The 21,982-nt window shown below is 40.3% G+C and overlaps 1 protein-coding gene across 1 annotated transcript in view; it reads left to right on the top strand.

The window, feature by feature from the left end:
- Positions 1-21,982, top strand: part of afg2a (AAA ATPase AFG2A) — a 499,869-nt gene that overhangs the window by 59,540 nt on the left and 418,347 nt on the right. Inside the window, exons 9-10 of the mRNA XM_078539862.1 lie at positions 634-889; positions 20,817-20,971. Coding sequence (XP_078395988.1) covers positions 634-889; positions 20,817-20,971 — 411 coding nt within the window. The remainder of the gene's footprint in view (positions 1-633; positions 890-20,816; positions 20,972-21,982) is intronic.

The raw sequence follows: 21,982 nt of genomic DNA, 5'->3' as shown, positions 1-21,982 counted from the left end.
GGTGTGACAAGCCTCTGGGTGGGTTGTTGAGAAATCCATAGAATAACTGCTTTGGTTACATCTGTCATTTACTTTGGAGTGTGATGTGTTTGACCACAGTTTTGCCTGTTAATTCACATGTACCTCATACTTATCCTGAGTAATAGAGCATAAGATAAATAATGTAAATTATTTTATCTTTCTGAATTTTATATATGTCTAGAAAGATATAGCTGGGGTGAAAGAATAGTGAATATTTGAATCATTTTCTTGTGTTTGTATTGAGATCTTTCCAACATTTCTGTCTGGTGTAATATAGTTCATTTTTATTGTTTAATAAATATCTTATTTTTTGTGTTAACAGTTTATCAGACTCCCCGTGAACTTGTACAGTAACTTCCTTCCACAATTTTGAAAAAAGTGTTAGGATCTATCAAACCAGTTTCCCCTTCAGAATCTGGCTTCTCCAGTGGAAACATCAGCTGGGATCGTGACAATTATGACTTTCTGTAGCACCGAGCTATTGGTGGTTATCCTCTAAAGTTTGAATTTTGGGGAACCTTTTTAAATGTCAAGCACTGGCCTGGAGGAACCTTGAGCAAGGAAGGGGGTGCAGTGAAATAGGTATTGATGAAATGTGATTTTCTTCTTTAGGAAGGAAGTCGAGGACAACTTTTGGTCCTTGGAGCCACGAATCGACCTCATGCCTTGGATCCAGCACTTCGGAGACCTGGACGATTTGATAAAGAAATAGAGATTGGTATCCCTAATGCTGAAGACCGTGCAGATATTTTGAAGAAGTTTCTAAAGAATGTTCCCACCTTGCTAACGGAGGTGGAGCTGACACAGCTTGCAGATGGGGCTCACGGGTATGTTGGAGCAGATCTGGCAGCAGTCTGCAAGGAAGCAGGTAACTACTTTGGACTCTATTGGTCTGGTTTTTGTTGTTGCACCATCTTGTGGTGAACATGAGGTGGTACCACCAAAATAACAAGTAAGCTACATTTTAATTGGTGCCCCTTGAGGAGTTAACCTGCTAAAGAAAAACAGTGAACTGCATTCACTTTATCCATTATATAAAAATAAATGTTTTGCATTGAAATGTTATTTCATTGCATGTCACATTGCAAGTATTTGACACTGAGAGCTCTTATGCAATGTCCAATACTGTGTATTAGGCAACAATATGGTAGAATGTTGGTTTTCTCATGCTTTTATGCAAATCAAGAGCTCCTGCAAACCTCTCCACAGAGAATGGTGGGGGCGGGGAAGTGTAAAATACAGGAATAGTCACGCTTGGTTTGTTCTGGTATCACTTTTAATATCCAGCTACAAGGTACCAAGTGTAGAACTCCATCCATATAACTTGGAGAAATGCTGTTGTGTTCGGCCAGTTACCGCTAATTCTTGCAAATAAATGTGAATGACACCTGTACATTTTCGAAGTTGTTGTTACAACTGTGAAAGACGGAAACAAAATGGAGGTTATGATATTTAGGAGAACTTAATTATCCTACTCTGCTCTGCTTAAAAACATAGTACAGAAAGAAATGAATTTGACAACAAAATAATTTGTTAAAAAAAATCCCAGGCGCAGTTTTCGCTGAGGTTGATGCGAAGGAATGAGCATTGAAACTGTTGACTTGTGACACTGAGCAAAGCCGTTTTAAGGTGAAATTTTAAAGTTTATTTTCCTCAGGTGCCACATCGGCTGAGGACTGAAATTTGGCCACTTGCTGCAGCTTTGTTGATGTCTTCTACTGCAGTGGACAGGTTTAGAAAAATGATGCTTTCCTTTTTTCAAAAAAAAAAGACAGTGACTTGGGGGGGGGGGGGTGATTTATTTTTGAGCTTATTAATTTATTTTTTTCTTAGAAAAGAGGGTGGGTGACCTGTTCTCAGGCTGCTGCATTGTGGTGTGTGACAGTGGTCCATGGTCATCTCTGGAGTTTTTTTCACTGTCTGTGGAGAAACGCATGACTTCTGCTGAGCTTCTACCCACTGTAGTGCGACTGGCATCAACGGTCCCATGGCTTGGAGAACTGACTCTCTGCACCTCGCTGCTGCAGAAAACTGAACTTTAAAGTTTCCTCTTGAAAATACTTCGTTGCCTGCGGTATCCTCGTGGCTGCCATAGGTCAGCAGTTTCAATGGCTTTTCTTCAGCTTCAACCTCTAGGTAATGCCTCTGACGTAACAGATGGTAAATTCCATGTCACCGTGCATTATAGCTTCCTGTCGAATATATAAGAATGCAAATTGTGGTGGTTTAGGATTATGGACTTATATTGTGTTAAAATCCCTCCATTAGCTGCTGCATTTTAACATCTTTAGAGGTACTGGTTATCTGAATAGTAAATATATTCTACAGTTACTAATTAACAGAAAACATAGAATAATGTGGAGGGATTGTTTTTAAACAATCTGTATTTTAATTTTAGGTTAATAGCAAGTCCATTAATATCATACTCAATGTTCCACTTGCAAACAAAACCACAAGAGGGCCTGGTTTAATACATACAGTCAAAATAGGTGTTTGAAATGAAAATATTGATTTCTCCCCAACCTCAATTTTCTCCCCTCTCCTTTCCTAGGAGATGGCTCTGTGGTTGCCAACCACCATCCAGTGACTTGCCCAGTGGTTATTTTTCATAGCCAAAACAGTGAGTGTTGACAGGCTGTTTTATCATGAGAAAACTCATGATAGAGTTTGACCCTCCTCTCACTGAAGCCTATATATAGGCACTTTACAGCAAATGTCACTGGATAATGACCAGGAACAGGAACACTGGTTCATTTTTAAAAACTTATATTCAGGGGCTAGGTAGGGGAAAGTGTCAATTATTACTGTCACTGGCCCAGATGAGATCAGCTAAATATGACAAATCATGGGAGTAGCCCCTCAGGATTGTTCTGCCATTCAATGAGATTATGACTGATCTGTGACCTGCCTTTGCCCAACACCCCTGTAATATCTTTGGTTAACAAAAAAAGTTTGTCAATCATAGATTTAAAATTAAAAATTGACCCAACGTTAACTGCCATTTGTGAAAGAATGCTCCAAATTTCTACCACCCTTCATCCTGAAAGGCCTGGTTTTAATTTTTAGGCTATGTTCCCTAATCCCAAACTGGCCACCCAGCGGAAAGTTTCTTACTTTGAATTCGCCACATCGAGCAGTATATTTACCCAGCGGTTCGTCAGGAGAAACTCTGCAGTACCATTTTTGTTTAGTCTGACATGCACAGGATATCCCTGGATGCTGCACACCCTCCCCATCATATTTAGGGAGAATCCTGCTGAAAAGCAAATTGCCAAATAATTGCATTGGTAAAAGCGTTTTCAAAAATCTTCTCTGGAAAAAATGGCTGTGACAGAGCATATTCTCGCTATCCTTCCGCTCGTAAAATGTTGACTTTTTAAATTTGTTCATGAGATGCAAGAGTCGTTAGCAAGATAAACCTTTGTTGCCCATCCTAACTGCCCTTGAAGGTGGTGGTTGTGGGCCTCCTCCTTGAACCATTGCAGGTCACCTGGTGTGGACATGCCCACAGTGCTGTTAGGAAGAGAGTTCCAGAATTTCGACCCAGCCAAAGTGAAGGAACGGTGATTTGGTTCCAAGACACGATGGTATGTGGCTTGGAGTGGAACTTGCAGGTGGTGGTGTTCCCATGTGTGAACTGCCCTTGTTCTGCTAGGTGGCAGAGGTTGCTGGCTTTGAAGGTGCTGTCAAAGGTGACTTAGCTGCAGTGACTTAGCTGAAGGTATGCACTGCAGTCACTGCCCCGGTGATAGTTGGAGAGAATGTCTAGGATAGTGCCGATCAAGTGAGCTGCTTTGTCTTGAGTGTTGTGAGAGCTGCACTCATCCAGGAAAGTGGAGAGTATTTCATCATAGCGCTGACTTGTGCCTTGTAAATGTTGGATAGAATCTGAGGAGTCAGGAGGTGAGTTACTTACCACAGAATTTCCAGTTTCTGACCTACTCTTGTAGTCACAGTGCCTGTGTGGCTGGTCCAGTTCAGTTTCTGATCAATGGTAACTCCAGGATGTTGTTGGTGGGGGATTCAGCAATGGTAGTGCTGTTGAAAGTCAAGTGTCAATGGTTAGATTCTCTTTCATTGAAGATGGTCATTGCCTGGAAACTGTTTGGCGCGAATGGTACTTGTGACTTATCAGCCCAAAAATGAATGTTGTCCAGGTTTTGCTTCATGTGGGCTGGACTGCTTCAGTATCTGAGGAGTCATGAATGGTACTGAACACTGTGCAATCATCAACAAACATCCCCTCTTCTGACCTTATGATGGAGCGAAGGTCATGGATGAAGCAGTTAAAGATGGGTGGACCTAGGACACTACCCTGAGGAACTCCTGCAGTGATGTCCTGGAACTGAGATGATTGACCTCAAACAACCACAACCATCTTCCTTTGTGCTAGGTATGACACTAACCAGTGGAGAGTTTTCCTCCGATTCCCTTTGACTTCAAATTTGCTGGTGGTCCTTGATGCCATATATGGTTGAATGCTGCCTTGATGACAAGGGCAATCACTGTCTCTTCACCTATGGAATTCCAAAAAAAAGAAAATAAAGACTTGCATTTATGTAACACTTTTCATGGTCATCGGACATCTCAAAGCGCTTTACAGCCATTACAACTTTAATGAAGTACTTTTCAAAGTGTAGTCACTGTTGTACTGTAGAGAATCTGGTAGCTGATTTGCACAGAGCAAATTATCTCAAACAGAAGTGTGATAATGACCAGATTATCTATTTTTTATGGTGTTGATTGAGGGATAAATATTGGCCAGGACACCGGGGTTGACTCCCCTGCTGTTCTTCGAAATAGCGTCATGGGATCTTTCACGTCCAGGCTGAGAAGGCAGATGGGGCCATGGTTTAACACCCAAAAGACAGCACCTTCAACAGTGCAGTGCTTCCTCTGTACTGCACTCGAGTGTCAGTCTTGATTTTTGTGCTCAAGCCCTGGAATGGAATTCAACTGCAAACTGTGAGGTTCAGAAATGAGTGTGCTATCAACTGAGCCACAGCTGACATGCTGTGTGATAATTATTACATTTTTTGACTGGCACTAGCACTGAACACATACAAGTGCTTGACATGCTAGTGCTAAATTCTGCTGCATTTATAATGTTTGCATTGTTATGGAGATTAATTTAGTACAGGTGTATTCAGCGTTGGTAAGTAATAGTAGCAACTGATAAATCTACCTCATCTCTCAGGCGTGATGCTCGATAGATTGGCTCACAAGATTGCTCCTGATATTGCCTCTCCTGACAGAAGTCAATATACAACCATTATTAACTACAATTCAGCATTTTGACCGCAGTAGCATTGCAGGAAATGCTGTCAGCGCAGTTTGGGAACTGGTGACCGAAACATTTTCACAAGTTTGCAACCTTATTGCTCCTGTGTTGTATGATTGGGCAATGGGCTGTGTAAGAGTGGAAACAAGCTGTTTGCTACCATGCTTGGGCTGTAAATGTGAATATGCCAGGCTCCCTTTTTGCTCAGCACTGCTGTACAGAAGGAAAATGGACTGGTGGAATGGTGCCATACTGTTGTCCACAGAGTCAAGTGAGCTGTCTGTGGCTTCTGACACCAGCACTGTTGACGAAAACCAACCTATCTACAGTGATAGAACCTTTTATCCATTCTATAATTAAAAGCTGCTGATATTCGTTTTTGTTGTGGTAGATGTGTAAACCATTACATTTCATGCAGTGTGTTTCAGAGATGGAAACACTGTCGCCATCAGTAAAAGTTCAGGGCTACCTCTTCCATTACACATATTGGCAGCAAATACTTTTCATTACTTAAATCCAAAGAATATCTTTAGTTTTTTTTTATTTCTGCAAACTTTGATTCATAGACTGATTCAGTAGTGATGGTGGTAGGTCGTGTGTAGGTTGGACTGTTATGCTTCATCTTTTGTTCTTCATGTTAGGGGCACAATAAGGTCTGATGAGGTGGATTTGATTATCTATTCTTACAATCTATAACAAAGGATGCCTCAATTAGTGGGCACGATGAGAGCTGAAGAAATTCACCATCTTCCCACTCCCAATATGAAGCTCAGAACAAAACTATTGGTCATTAACATGCGACTCCTTATTTTTCTTCATTTTATATTCTATCCCTAAAATGTTCCCATTCAAGTGATGTAGAACCAAAAAAGATTTCCTGGTGGTGATTAAGAGTTGTGAGGTGAGTAATAAAGAGTGTCAAAAGGAACTCATTAGGAAAGGAAAATTTATGGAGACTGGGTGGTGCATTAGGTTAACCTTTGGCCTTTCACCTCCAACCCAGATTTGAATCCAACCCAGACTAACGGAATAACAGTCTCCTTTGTTTGCTGTCTTGTGTAAAATGCATTTGGACAATCTTATTTCTAGTTCCTATTGGGCACATAGCACCAGTCTAACACTAATTGGCATGAACATTGGCAGTCTCTCTGAAGTCACATGATGACTGGTGTGGGAATTGGAAAATTCACACTGGTGTCGTAGGAGATGTACTCTTATGACTGGTGTATAAGTGCATTGTTGGAGCCTTACTCTGAGGCTACACCTGGTCTGGGAGTGCTTAATACTGACATTAAGATGAGATTGAGATGAGCTCAATTTTCAAAACCATGAAGAGAATTGATACGGTTAATGGAGAGAGGTTGTCTGGGGAATCTAGAAAATCTATCTTTTTTGTAATGACAACTGATATATTGTGGATAGACTGCCATCTACTGGGATGATCGTGGACATGGTTAACTCATTTAAGCTGCGATTTTGTCCAATTCTCAACAAGCGGCTGTAGATGATGTGGTAGTATAGAGACTGAGGACTAGATATTAACTATTCACATAGCTATCTTCATATGTTAAACACACTGATGTGCTGCAATTTTTGAACAGTTTCAAAACTTTCTTGGATACCAGAATTGTAATTGGACAATAGAGCAACAGATTTAAAGTATAATAAAATGCTATTGTCTGTCAATGGATCCGCGTAGTGTATGTGTACAAGAAAGCTTGTATGTAACAAAAATGAATAGTATAAAAGCATTAACAAAAATTGGTATAAAAATATTAATAGAAATGGAATCCTGGCTAATATTACCATACGCTTAAATGAAAATTGCAGGAATAAACTGAAATACAAAACAGGCTAGAAACGCACAGCATGTTGATCATCATCTAAAAAGAGAAAAATTATTTTGATGCAGGGCTTCTACCTGAAGTGTTGACTCGTGCTGGTTGACATACTGTGCAGTTCTAGCATTTTCTGGTTTGATTTCTGATTTACGGTATTTATCAATTTTTTTTAACTGCCAACTTTGCTTGAATTGATGGAACTTTAACTTGGAAAGATCCGCTAGAATACTTTCGTCATGATCAGAAAACATAGGGAATTAAATTCATACCTCAGCATATTATGAACAAACCCTGTGGGTTTGACTTATTAGGTGAAAGCTGTGCAGAGGATTTCCTGAATTGGAGCAAATGACTGTGAAGATGGATTGAGTGCTGCGTTTATTAACCCTTGGACTCTTGAAGCTTTATTTTCATGATGGTATTCTCCCTGAGAAAGATTGCAATAATGCATTTTTGATATGTGCACTTAAGTTCTACATTTAAAAAATTTCTACTGTGAAAGGCACCAAATAAATGCAAGTCCAAGGTTTTGATTTCACTGTACTTTGATAATATAATGAAAATCATTGCAAAAAAAAACATGGGATGAGGGAAAGGACATGCCATTCATTAAGTCTTCTCCATTCACAAATCATGTACAACCTAACATATCATTGATTACTGTTACGGGTGTTTGGGGGTAAGTCCTGTCAAAGACAGATGCGACATTCAACAAGGAAGTGGTCGAGGCGTGTTCATTGTGATCCACCTTTTAGAAACTTCCAGAAGCTTGGCCAACTTGCAGTCCCAAATGTCAAATGACCCGTGGCAGCCATCTTCCATCAGTGTCTTTGTTTTAACAGTTGAAACTGCCATTTTAAAAAAAAAAGTTCCATATGTGAGCCCAGCAGATGAAATTTAAATTTAATATTTGACATCAACATACCTCCACAATGCTGCCTCATCGTGCAGAATAAAACGTGACTTGTTAGGAATGTTTCATTATATCCTGTTTTAGTTTTGGCGCCCAGGTGATTCTAAACTGAGTTAGTTTCCAGATAACATGCTGTCACATTGTGTTTTCCTTTTGGGTGGTAGTTACAAACAAAACATCCCTTCATTCGAAAAGATTGTATCAGGGTTCTGAATTTTCTTTCTTATTTTGGGGTCAGGCATAAAGGATAATATTGTGTCAGAACCCATGTGATTGTTCCCTCCTTTAATTTCTGATTAGGTATCGTCTAAAGATTTTTTTTAATATTGCTGTTAGCTCCCACGTTACTGGTTACTTATAGGGTAGGGAGATTCTGTAGCTGCCATTGTTTCTGTCCACCGACTGCTTAACAGAACTACTCTTGCTATGCAAATTTTGTGCCAGGCTGATCTGCTCTGATCAGTTTTAACCTTTCGCTGTTACCTCTAAAACCCAAACTTTTACATATTTGTTTTCTAGGAAGTTAGTGGGTTGTAATATGATTTTAAGCCCCGGTACAGTGTCTGAACTTGCTCCCTCACCTCACCTGCAGTGGGCCTTGCCTCTACATTACTGGATTTGTTGGGGTTTAAAACGTGAACCTGTTCATTTAGTTTACCAGTGGATAACTCCACATGGATTTCCCTGGTATACCTCTTATGGTCTCTACAAGTGTTGTCTGTTTGGGGTATGTTCCCTTCCCTTTTATCTTTTGTCTTGGGAATGGGTTTTTCCCTAACCAGTCCCATATCTTCTAGAACACTCTGCCCCCAGATGGCTGTTCAGCTCCTGCTGTACTCCCTGTGGCTCTTCAACTAAGTGGGAATCTCCCTCACTGTCTCTTTGCCTGCTTGGGAACTTGGTTCCCAAGTGGTCCCTGTTTAAATCCGAAAAGAAAGTGTCTGCCAACCCAATTTCTGGGTCACTTCCTTCACATTTTTTAAACTCCGCAGGTCCTTCCTTGACCTCTTTTAACTCTACTGGCCTGGCTTTTGCCTTTTTAACTTCCTTGGATTGTACCTTAACCCTTCCTAACACTGTTAGCCTGGTTTTGACCTCTTTTAACTCAACGGGTTCACTTCTGTTTTTTCTTAATACTGCTGGCCTAGTCCTGGCCTCTGACTCAAGTGGCTTTTCCTTAGCCACTTCAACGCCCGTGAGCTGTAGCGCCCCCTGTCGACCTCTGAATCTTTTTCAGCTTTCTGCACCTCTGCACAACTCAGCCTTTTCAGCCTCTCTGAACTGTCCTTGACTTTTCGGGTGTATTACCCTCCAGCCTGCCAGGACATTTCCCAGTAATATGTTGATCCTTACATGGGCAAGATTAGGATTAAACCCACTGTTACTAGCCCCGTAATGAGCTCCCTCTGCAAATAAATTTTTACCAGTGGCACCTCTACACTGCCTCTGTGAGACCCTGGATTGATACACCGGAATTTTCCCTGCTCTTGGGTGGAAAATCCTCAATTTTTCCTACTAGCGAAACCTGTAAACAGCCAAAATCTCAGAGAATGTTGTTCTCCTTTTCTGGTTCTTTTAACCTATTAGGGGGTCATCTTACCTTTAAATACAAACTCCTGGTAGCTACTTTGGCCAGTAGCCATGCCTGAACACAAGCTAACCACTTTCATGCCTACTGATACTAGTTTGGCAGTAAGGCTCCCTCTTGGTCTCTTTGCATGCAAACAATTTTCTTCTAAATGGCCTGGTTTTCCACACTAAAAACACACGGGGCGGTGCCCTACTGGTCTCCCATCTAGGTTCTTTATTTTAAAAGTTGGGGACTGTTGTGCCCTTCGTTCAATCTTCCCCTTTTCTTTCCAGCCTGCCTTGGCTTCACCTATCTTCATTCTATCTCTCCCTTGTCTATGAGAGTTATCGGATCCCAGCTTACTTTTATTCAGGGGTCTGTGGGTTAATCAATCATCTGCCATGTCCAGCTCTGGAAAACCTGTGTTCTTCCTCGGGTCTTTATAGAGGTAGGGAGTGGGTTTTTGAACTCGTCCAGCAGTTGAAAGCAAGTTGCTTTCAAACATGGTGTAAGTTTGTTCAGGCTGTTTTTGGAGGGTTTGGAATTTCTGGTGGTAAGCTTCAGGAAATAACTGGTAAGCTAACTTTGTGGGCTTTGCCTGTTAACCTGTTTTGCATGAGCAGGTTCCAGCTTTCTGCTGGCCATTTCAGTTGCTTTGCTATCTTGCGAGATTAAATGAAAAATGCCTCAATGTCTCCCTCCTCAAGTTTTGGGAGAATTTAAAAAGTTCACTACTTTGCCCTGAGTTAGGGTGGTTCCCTCACTATGGATGCCCTCACTGGGTCCAGTGGATCTTTACCCCTCTTAGCTCAGGCTATTTCAGTTGAAATTCTCTTTCCTCCCTCTGTTCCAGCAGCTCCCTTTTCCTTTTCCCTTTCTTGAAATGCTCTTTCCTCTCCCTCACACTCTTTCTGCTTAACTTTCTCCTCTCTTTCTCTATCCTGGAATTCTAGCTCTAGCCTTCTCTGTTACAGCTGTAACTTTGCTAAAGCTAGTTTGTCTATTTCCATTGCTATGCTTATCTCCTCTAATTCACTTTCCAGATTGTTGGCCTCTTGTTTTTGAATTTCAGGTTTCCTAGGTTTTGGTTGGATTTCTATCTCTAAATATCTAGTCATACTCTTCAATCTTCAAGGAATAAGGTCTTTAAACTGTTCCAAGTTAACTCATCCTATTCTAGAAAAGCACTAGCCATGAAAGTGGACGTGTTAGTGCCATGGCACTGTACACAAGAAAATCTGGACTGGAATTTTTTAAATTCATTTCTAGGGATTAATTTAGTTCCCATTTCTAATTCATCTTGTTACAGCTATTGGTTCAAATCCAGATGCTAGCTCCCAAATATCTATGACCAGGTGAGGGCAGGTGCAAGGACTTCCCCTTTTACCCCACTCCTCAGTTGATTGTAACAGGGTTTTAAAAAAATTTATAAGGATGAATGTGCCAATTCAGTGTATGCACTTCACTATTTACATGCTGAATGCAAACAAATCAGTATAACAGGCTTTCTTGAGTTTAAACGAGTAAGGGGTTAGTATTTATCGTGCTAAAATCCTAACCAGATAAAGATATTAAAATCTTTCTAAAAAGCCACTACACAAATGTGCGCACACACATAAGCATGCAAAAATACAAGTTACAAAATAGTGGAGGTTAACTTTTGGCCAAATTAAGATTCAACAATAAAAGCCAAAGATATAAAGAGTACATTGATTATGAGTGCTGCACTGTTGTTTGTGGCTGAGGCAGTTCTTGAGCTGTGGTCCTTGGGTTTTTTTTCCTGGAATCGCTGCTTTGGAATTTCAAATCTTTGTTAGAATTTATTTGTCTGTTGTCCACAGTCTGATATAAACTGGCTGGGTTCGTTTTAGTTGAAAGAGAGGAAGAGGAAAACAGTGTTTTTTTGCCTTCAGATATTCCTCTCCCAGACTGCCCCAAAGTTAGCAGAGTCTTTGTAATAAAAGACTTTCACAAATCAGAGTTTGTTATGTGACAACTCGATATACAATGGAAAATAAGCGATAGCTTAAGGAGTTTCCACCTCCAATGGTTAAAACCAACCACATATAATGGAGGCAGATGGGCATCGTTAGCACTTCCCTTGTGCATAATAAGTTTTGTTAGTTCTCCTTTGTTACCTTTTAGTCCTGGAGACAGTCAGACCAAAACAGCAAGGGCAATAAGGCCTTAGTCTAAGTCCTGACAGGCGCAGGTGCAACATTCCACAAGGATGTGGGCTGGGCATGTTAATTGTAATCCACCTTTAGAAGCTTCCAGAAGTTTAGCCAGCTTACAATCCCATACGTCAGATGACCTGTGACAGCCATCTTACCTCAGTGCCTTTGTTTTAACAGTTAAAACTGCTTTTTTTAAAAGTTCTGTATGTGAGTCCAGCAGATGAAATTGACATTTAATATTTGGAAGGTCTGTAACAGTACCCATCCATTTAATCCCTGTGGGGAAATTTTGAATGGAACTAACTAATTTCCAAAAGTCAACTTCAGGATATTCATCCATTCCCAAAGCTCCATGATTCAACCCAGGATAGCGTCCCTCCATTTAGCCTTATCCCTTTTGCAGCCAAGCTGCAGGAACAGTTCTGTTTGTGAAACTTTTGACATTGTAGTCTATGAATTGTAATAAAATCCACACCATGCTCTTTCTGTCCCCCTGTGAGGCAACAGACCCATTTTTGACTCATGCTACTGTTATTTTTGATCATTATCACCATTAACTGTGGTTAAATGACAGACCACTCGCTCAGTGCAGATCAGGGTTAGCGTTACGGGATCAGTGTTTCGTTTACTCCCGGATTGAGGGTGTTATGCCATTCCAAGCTAAATCATATCTGCGGAATAGACTCGAGGGGCTGAATGGCCTGCTTTAGTTCCTATCTCCCTATATATTTATAGGAATCTTGTGTCAGTACTTGAGCTTATGCTGTAGCAGAATTGAGGAACAGAGGCTTCTTAAACTGGAGCTTTATGGTCATTAACGTAAACTAACAGAAACTTCATAGCTACAAAAATCACTGGTGAAGGTTGAATTAAAAAAACTGTATGCAGGTCATATGTTAGTTTTTCGGCTAGTGTGTCCAATAAGGGGTCTAGAATTTCAAGTTCAACTGTAATTCAAACCTCGTGCATCTTCATTTTGTAAAATGTACTACTTCTGTTTAATTCCTGAATAGTCACCATGATCAATTCAGCATGAATTTGACAAAATAGGTGAATTTTTTTGTAATATAGTGTCAGTTATTAAAAATTTCAGACAAATTATTTGCACACTTTAACATTCAGAACATTCAGCTGGCAGGAATATTAATCTTTAGAAATGATGGCGATGGGACCCTGAGCACCTTTTTACGGCAAATATAAAGTTAATCAGCCAAAGAAGTGCCCAGGCAATTTTCAAAACTCTGTATTCTGGGAAGCAATTTCCGTTACTAAAATTGATTTTTCTGTTATTGGTGACAAGCTGCTTGTGTTTCCTATTGAACACAACTGAACTTATTTTAATTAATGTTGATGGAAAACAAAGTACTTGACTCTGTAATCAGATTGATTTTCCTTGCCCAAGCCTGCACCAGATGTTTTCTTGCATTAATTCAGAACAAGTCCCCCACTTATCCGGCAGTGGTTTCGGAAGAGCATTGATGTGTAGCCTGAGGGAGAAAACAGGACTGGGCCTGGAACAGTTTGACCTTGTGCTGGACTGGAGAATTAACTGTTTTTATGGAGGCTCAGTCAGATCTTGAAAAAATAAACAGGATAGGAACATGTCTGATGGCAAATAGCTTCCTCTGCTGTGTGTGTCTTAACCCTTGCACATCTACAGTGGAGTTCGTCTGAGAAAATGACAAAACTAGGACTGCATGGATCCATGTTCTCATGTATAGTATTTAAAGTAAGGGAATTTTGCTGTTCACAAATTTTTTATGCCGCAGGACAGCGAGTGGAGAGCTGTGGATTATGTTGGGAATTCAGGATTCAAAGGGTTAAGCATCAATGCTGGCTACGGTATTCACTGGGGAGTATTTGGAAAGACTAGCAGAGATAATGACAAAAGGAAACAGGAAGATACTTTCTTCAATTTCCAGTTTGTGGTTTTTTTTGTATTATTTTATGTTAAATGTTTTTCTTTTTTTCCACTGAACTGTTGACTGCCCAAATAATCACAAACAGATCTCCCTATATGAGGTGGGGTTCGTTTCTGCAGATTTTGACCTTTTGTCCCTGCTGTGGATCAGAAGACAGAATTTTACATTAATAGATCACAGGATCACATTTTTTTTTATCTTGTCATTTTCCCCCCATCTTTCTCCTTACCAGAAGCTGTTCAACAATTACTGAGGTATTATTGCTATTTCCACATGTGCTGGTTGCCATCTGACAATTTTTCATGTATGAGCCCTGACAATTTGTTGGAAAGCTTTTTAACTGAAGGGAGCATCACATCTATGCATGACTCTGTCCCCTGATATCCACATTTGGACAATGATCAGAAATTGAAACCCTTGCTAATTTTCCCCACAATCAACCTCCATCCCACTCTGCTCCCAAACCTGCAATGTTGTAGCTGATTATAATGTTCCTAAAGCTTGTTACAAAATTATGCGGTGTCTAAAATTTAAAATGGCTTTAGCTTTATTTAATTCAGTCACAATATGCAAGTCAGTAAAAATCAACTTTAGAAACGGAGATCCTATCCCAGCTTAACTTGATACATTTATTTTTACTTTTAGATTTTACTTGGCTTGTCTGTGCTAAGCACCCAAGGAAAGGTTCATAGTTGTTCAATTTGAATGCAAATATGCATGGAATTTGTTCAGATGTGTGTTTGGCAGCTTTTTATTATCAAGCAATTTATTTAACTCTGTATACATTCCATTATGTTGCGTGGTACTGCCATCATGCTAAGTGTGATAAATTGAAAACCGATTAGAAGCTTAAAACTAGGCACCCATGAGGGGCTGTGGGCCAACAGCAGCAGCAGAATTATATACTACCAAGGCCCATCATATCCCTCGATCCTCCATCACCATCAAACTTGATTCAACAAGGAATATGGAGGACCATGTTGGGAGCAGCAGGCTCACTTGCAAATTTGGTGGTAACCTGTTAAGGCTACACACTGGACTACATGCATACAAATGCGATAGACAGAACTAAGGTGATCCCATGACTAACTGATCAGGTCAAAACTTTGCAGTAATGCCATATCCAGTTGTAAATGGTGGCAATGAATTAAACAACTAACCAACAGGAGGAGGGCTTCCATGAATATCCCCATCCTCAATGATGGCAGAACCCAGAATGTGAATGAGTCAAACAAGGCTGAAGTTTTGCAACCTTCTTCAGCTCAAAGTGACGATGATGATCCTTCTTGGCCACCTTCTGAAGTCCTCAACGTCACAGATGCCAGCCTTCTGCCAATTCAATTCACTCCACATGACATCAAGAAAAAGAGTTCACTGATAGAGAAAAGACTATGGGCTCTGACAATGTTCTGGCAGTAGTGCTGAAGATCTGAGCCCCAGAATTAGTTATGCTCCTAGCCAACCTATTCCAGTGCAGCTACAACAGACATCTATTCGACAATGTGTGGAACTCTGAACTCTGGAATTCCCTCCCTAAACCTCTCACCTCTCTTTTCTCCTTTAAGGTGCTGCTTAAAACTTGCTGCTTTGACTGAGCTTTTAGTTATCTGCCCTAATATCTCCGAATGTAGATCAGTACCATATTTTGTTTGATAATACTCCTGTGAAGCATCTTGGGGCATTTTACTAGGTTAAAGTTGCTATATAAATTCAAGTTGGCAATGGTGGAAGCTCCACAATTGTTTCCGATTGCTATCGGGTAGACTCTGTCAACATGTGCATATGAATGTTGGCTGAGAACAATAATAGTTGATTAGTCAGTCAGCACTTACTGTTTAGACTTACTGTGAAGAAAAACACTTGGCTGAGTTGTTCAGGAGCCTTGGAAAAATGGCTGTAGTGTGAGCCAATACATAAGAGGTGGAAAGGAAGAATGTTGCAGAGTGAATTTGTACTGGAATATTGTTTTCTTCTGTTTGTCTCTAAACAGGAATGAGTCCACATCACAAAACTCAAAATGTCACTAACACAAAAGCAAAGTACTGCGGATGCTGGAGATCTGAAATAAAAGCAGGAAACCCTGGAAATGCAAAGCAGGTCTGGCAGCATCCGTAGAGAGACAGTGAAATAGAGTTAACAAGCAGGAATTTCCTGTGGGCTTCGCGATCCAGATGTCAGGATCAAATGGGGGTCCTGAGCCTGCACTTGCTGGCAGTGCAATTTTCTGGGAGGTGGCCTCCTAATTGGCTGCCTCCGCATTCATCTTTTTATGGATAGCTGGCAGCTTCCTGATACTGCTGGCCCAGTCAGAGGACCAGCAGTTCTGGAGATTTGGCAGCCCCATTGGGAGGATAGGCACTGTTGAGGCAGATCAGAAACCGGAAGCATGGATGGAAATAAAGCATTATCAGAGTGCAGAGTAATCGTTTGGGCCAGGGGCATCATTGAGCTGGTGGCCACAAAATCTCCCCTAATTGGGGTCTTAACAATGTTACCTGGTGGCCCGCCTTCGTAATATGGGCCTGTGGGCAACCAATGAGCTTTCCAGACATCCCTGCGAAGGTTCCTTGGTAGTAAGAATGCATCAGGGAGCCATCTTGAGTGACCCCCGCCAATCGCCAAGTCCACAACCCTGAAACCAGGAAAATTCATCCCAACGCCCTTGATAACTTTTCATCTGGAAAATATCACACTCGTTCAGTAGTGGATGCTCATCATGCACTTGGGCAGCATGGAGGGATCTTTAGTCTGCATTCAACTGTGCTGTGACTGGATAACGAGGGCTTGATGCGACATTGGTAGTTTCTTTGTTCCAATCATTAGCATCCCACACCTTGATAATCACACAGGATTTTTTTTAAAAATGTGTTTGAGATGTGATTTTTGGATTTGAAGGGGCTTGACATGGTTGATACTGAGAGAGGTTTTTTTTCCACTAGCTGGGTAAGCACAGTCTCAGGAGAAGTGGTCGATCATTTAGAATTGAGATAACGGAAATTTCTTCACTCAGAGGGTTGTGAATCTTTGAAATTCTTTACCTCAGAAGGTTGTGGATGTGCCATTGTTGAATATATTTAAGGCTGAAATAAACAGATTTTTTGGGGTCTCAGAGAATCAAGGGATATAAGGAGCAGGGCAGGAAAGTGAAGTTGAGATAGAAGATCAGCCAGAATCGTATGGAATGGTGGAGAAGGCTCAAGGGGCTGTATGATCTACTCCAGCTCCTATTTCTTATGCTATTATATTCCAAGATTTTCAGTTTTAAGGTTGCTGATCTATTACTGCGTTGTTGGAAATATTGAAAAACTGCTTTTATTATTTCTGACAACTCAGTTGAATGGAAAAGGAAAAATGTTAATGTCACTGTGTAAGCATGAGAATAACAGCGCTGCAGTTGCGTGGGGCAGCCACACAAATAGAGTTACTGAAACTGAACCACACACCTTTTCAGTTTCAATATTTTTAGTTTCTGTTGAGGGAAAAACAGAGCAAGGGTTGAACTTTGATGAGTCTATTAATCTATGGACCTAATATTTAACATGGAATGTGATGGTGCGATAAGCCTGATTCAACCTTGTGGCCTGTTTTCCAGCAAAAATGTAAAAAAAAAGTGAGAAACAAGTAGTTTCTTTCTCAATAATACTGTTTGAAAATCTCATCATAAATATTATTGTGCTTGTTGCCCCAAAGTCTCAGTTACTGAACAATGTATGACTGGGCCATGCAGGGCAGGTGGGGTGCTAGGCATAGTTCCTGGCCTGTATTATTGTTGCATTTGCTTATTTCAAACTGGGCAGTGCAATAATTGAGCTCCCACCTTTAGCTTTAGGATGGGGGAAAATCAGCCAGGATTTCCACTCCTGATTGTTATCCACTGACCCCTGCCGAAACATGGGTGGCTTTGAGCTCAGGGCAAGATTGGGCTTTGCTAATAGTTGCCAAAGGTCAGCCTATTCCATCTAATCAGGAGCCGTAGCTGAAGAAGGACATACTAGTGTGGGAAATGCTTTAAAGTAAGAAATAGCTTTGACGATTTCAACTTAAAACTTTAAGTTGAAAAAAGATTAAATTAGACCAGTTTACGCCCAAGGTTTATTCAGCTGAGATCTTTATCAACAACTTTGTTCATTAATTATCTGTTTTACGGAGGGACAGCACCCAACAATCAGAATGTAAATAATGAAAACAAAATAAAATTTTGCAACAATTAAGCCATATTATGTCAGATAACTGCTGCATGAATGGCTTTTCGGAGAAATATTGATGGACAGGAGTAAGATAATAGTGAGTCTCCAGCAATATATCAGATAGTTAGTAAGTGTGCTTAATAGTACTGGGGGCAAAACTCTCAAAGGACATTTACATGTGAAGTAGGAGACACATTTTAACATTTTTGAAAAATTAAAGCCGTATTTTTCAGTTTGCTAATTTCAGAGTAAGAATATCCTTGCTGAAGAACAGTGTCTATTTTTCACAAAAATTAGCGAATGGAAGAAAATATAGCCCTAAAATTTTAAAATAGGTTGTGCTACTTAAAAAAACATCTGAGGTGACTTTTTGCACTTGCCAATGAGGATTGTTCGTACTGGACACTTTGACTTTAGCATCAAGCACTCACTCCCATGCCAGATTTGGCATGGGTACAGGGTAAAGCTCCCTCTATCTGTCCCAACGTTGAAGAATACTTTTTGTGCAGTATTGAAACCATTTTGTTTTCCCGCATTAGCCAGCTTTGCACCATTTTCTAATGAGCTTGTCAGTCAATGCTGAATTAAAGGCAGTTTTTTTGTTGGCTCTGGGCCCATATCTGCTAGAAATTGACGAGAGTTGGCCCAACTCATCAAGTCGGAGCCTTACAGCCAACAGGTAAAATAAATGTTTAACTTCTCCAAGGCTTAGTGAAGAAAGAATTACCTGCTACCCCAGTGTGCCAACTATACTTTGTTCCTAAAAAAGAATTTTGAATTTCCTGATTGTGCTCAGTTACATAGACTTAATCTGACACCCTTCAGCTCATAAATGTCTTGCCCTGAAAATTGCTGGAAGTGCAAGCTAACAGTGAATTGGAGAAGGCAACATGGCATCTGGGCCCTTACTGAACCCAGGGCCAACAGTGTATCTGCACAACCAATGAGAGTTAAGAATTGAGAAATAAACAAGGGGCTGAGAAGGAAGATGAACTAGAGTGGATGAATTCAATGCCAAATCAGAAACAGAAGGAGAAATAAAGAGAAGGAAGGAAAGATTAGATAAAGAAAGAAAGAAGGCATAAAGAAAACATGAGCAAGTTTTGTTAAATTTAATATTTTGCCATTTTTAAAATCTCTGGCAATAATTTAATACCTGACCGAAAGAGCCTCCATTTAAATGTTCTTTTTCTGGGCTAGAGAGGTTGATTTTCAATCGTTAACAATTATCACATTGTTAAAAGCATACATGTGTTATTAATTACCTGTTGTAACTTTCTGTGGCAAGTTTAATGATCAATTAATATGTATATACGGCAATTTCACAAAACTCATGGCGAGGTTTAAGGGAGCTGCCATTTTCGCGAGGCTAATGGCGGCCAAGTTGCCAAGAAACCTGTCGTGATTGACAGTTCGTGGGGTATCTCTTCCTTACTGCAGGTTGCTTGCCAATTTGCAATTTAACAACAGCATGCGTCGACTTTGTGTTTCCAGCAAATTCCAGCCTGTAGATTCCACAGAAATCATTCACTGCTGTGGAAAAATATGCTAATAAGTTACATTTTCAGTGACAGAAAATTATTCCAAAATTGTATATGTACACTTTGAAAAATAATCGGTGGTCTGTGTTGTATTAAACTGACCGCAGCTGGAGAAATACTAAGGACGTTACAGTTAGCCTCAATGCACCTGGGCTGATGTGGGTGCACGATGGGGCTAATCAGCCTCTTCACACTTGGCGACCCCTGTTAGAAAGTGAACAGGTAGGCATCAAGTAAAGGTAGGATTGCATTTGATTGCGATGCTGACCCCTCCTGCCCCTGCACAAGAAGACTGCCAACAGTACCTATATTCAAGTGCTTCTGAAGAGACAATTATGGTGACAGTTACGGTACCATACCCATATAAACCTTTGCCTTCAGAAAAGGGAAAGAAATAAAGGAAAGTAAAAAGGACAAAGACATTTTTAGGATACCACACATCGTTTACAGCTGAAAATGTAGGTCTTTGTTTAAGCAACTCCAGCTCAGGGTAATAAAAGCTGCATATGTGTGGCCAAGAGATGAATTTCCATCAGTTTTATTTCCTTTAAAAAAAATCATGTATTTATCAAGGTGAGGGATATTGATGCTGGGAAATGGAGCTCTTCACATTTCGGCTTCCAAGTACACACAAATCAGTTATGGTCAGATATAAAGCAAATTTCCCCTTTCCCTAGCGAGGTCCAGCCTCAGAAGATCACTGCAGCAGTGTGACATGTTTTCCTCTTCTGACATGCAGTATGCTTCCACCTGCCTGAGTTCTATTACCAGTTAGTGAGAGTTTTGTGCTCAAGTCCATGCATACGAGGAACTGGATTGAGACAGTCTAAACTCACTGAATATCAGATCCTTGCAGCCAGACAAAGGAGACGTTCATCTCATCTGTCTAGTTGGATTTGAGCCAAAATCACAGAAATATAAGACCCGTGTCTAACCCGCTGTGCTACCCAGCTGTCTTTTGCTTCCTAACTGAAGGCAAATGCCAATTCTGCACTCAGCTGAATTGCTTAATATTAGTTAAGACTGATAACTTCAGTTTGAATCACGGATACACACCTGTGAACTACCACTCCATTCTATTCTTCTTAAAGCCAAGCTATTGATGAGCATATTATTTGTGTAAATAGTTGGTGAATCGCATTGCTTGATACATGATGCAGTAATACTCAAGTGATTGCATTGAATTTAATAATTTGAAGTAGACACCAGTGATACATAAGTGCATTTTAAAAATATTTTGCAAAGTTTGAGAAATATGGTGGCATTTGGTTTAGAATTAAGACTAATTTGTAAAGTAAAATGTATTATTCAGCAAATTCCAGACAAAATGGGTGACCCATAAAAATGTTGCTCTTTCTGACAGGTTTGCACGCTTTGCGTCGGGCACTTGGAGAATGTGCCAACCCTTCAGATAGTGAGGTGGCTGAATCAGTGAAGATAACTTTTAATGATTTCCTGCAAGCGATGAATGATGTCAGGCCTAGTGCCATGAGGGAGGTGACTATTGATGTGCCAAAAGTAAGTTATTACTAAAACAGCAAAATAGTGTTGATTTATGTTTATATGTTGCAAAGTGTAACTTTCAGCTTCCAGGTTCACTTGCCAAGGAAGAAGCAGATGCTTAGTTTGGGTGGAAACTCACATTTTATCTTAGGCAGGATATGTAGATTTTCAATATCAGTATATCCAGAATAAAAAGAAATGTTAGTCTTGTGATTTCCAGAAAAGGCTGTAGTTTTGTTTTGTGCCATTTTTTGTTTGCTCTGAGTAGACTCTTGATAGTGTTCTGCTTAATTTGAATTTGAATTTAGTTTTTTTATTGTGTTTGCTCAATTTTGACTCCTGTTCTGGTGCACCTGGAATTTGGTTTGGTGGACCCTCTAGAAGGTATACTGCAGAACATTGAACCGTAAACTGGCTGATGAATGTGTCCAAATAAGGTCATTCCATAAATTATGGTTTAAGTACACCTATTTAGGTGCACCAGTGCAGCATGTAGCTCAAAATTCTATATTTTAATGGAAGCCATTTTGACATTGCGATTTATTGGCTGTTAGAATATATAGTGAAGGTATTTTAATTTCCAAGTACATCTTATATCTTAGATCAGCAGCAAAGCATGTTGGGGAATGGAGCAAGAGGAAGATTAGGGGAATGGTGGAATGTGGTAGGGGATAGGAAGAGTTGGAAAATGGGGGGTGGGTGGAAGCAAGACAGTGTGGGAAGGGGGAATGATGAGTCGGAACATGAGTAGCCCTTTCAGATCCTTGAGGCTATTCTGGGGCTCAATTAGGTCATGACCCCATTTACTTTCCTTTGTTTCTTACCTCTTGATATCTTTACCCAACAAACCCCTTTGATCACAGTCTGGAAAATTTAAATTACCTTAGCATCAAAAGGCTTTTGGGGAATGAGTCACAGATTTCCACTACCTTTGCATAGGAAACGTGCATCCTTATTTTGCCCTTAAATGGCCTAGCTCTCATTTTAAAATTATCCCATCTTGTTTTGTATTATCCTATTGAATCA

Source organism: Cetorhinus maximus, chromosome 1 (assembly GCF_964194155.1).
Source record: "Cetorhinus maximus chromosome 1, sCetMax3.hap1.1, whole genome shotgun sequence".
NCBI lineage: Eukaryota > Metazoa > Chordata > Chondrichthyes > Lamniformes > Cetorhinidae > Cetorhinus > Cetorhinus maximus.
Note: the sequence above shows the minus strand (reverse complement) of the source record. Positions and strands in the feature narration are given on the sequence as shown.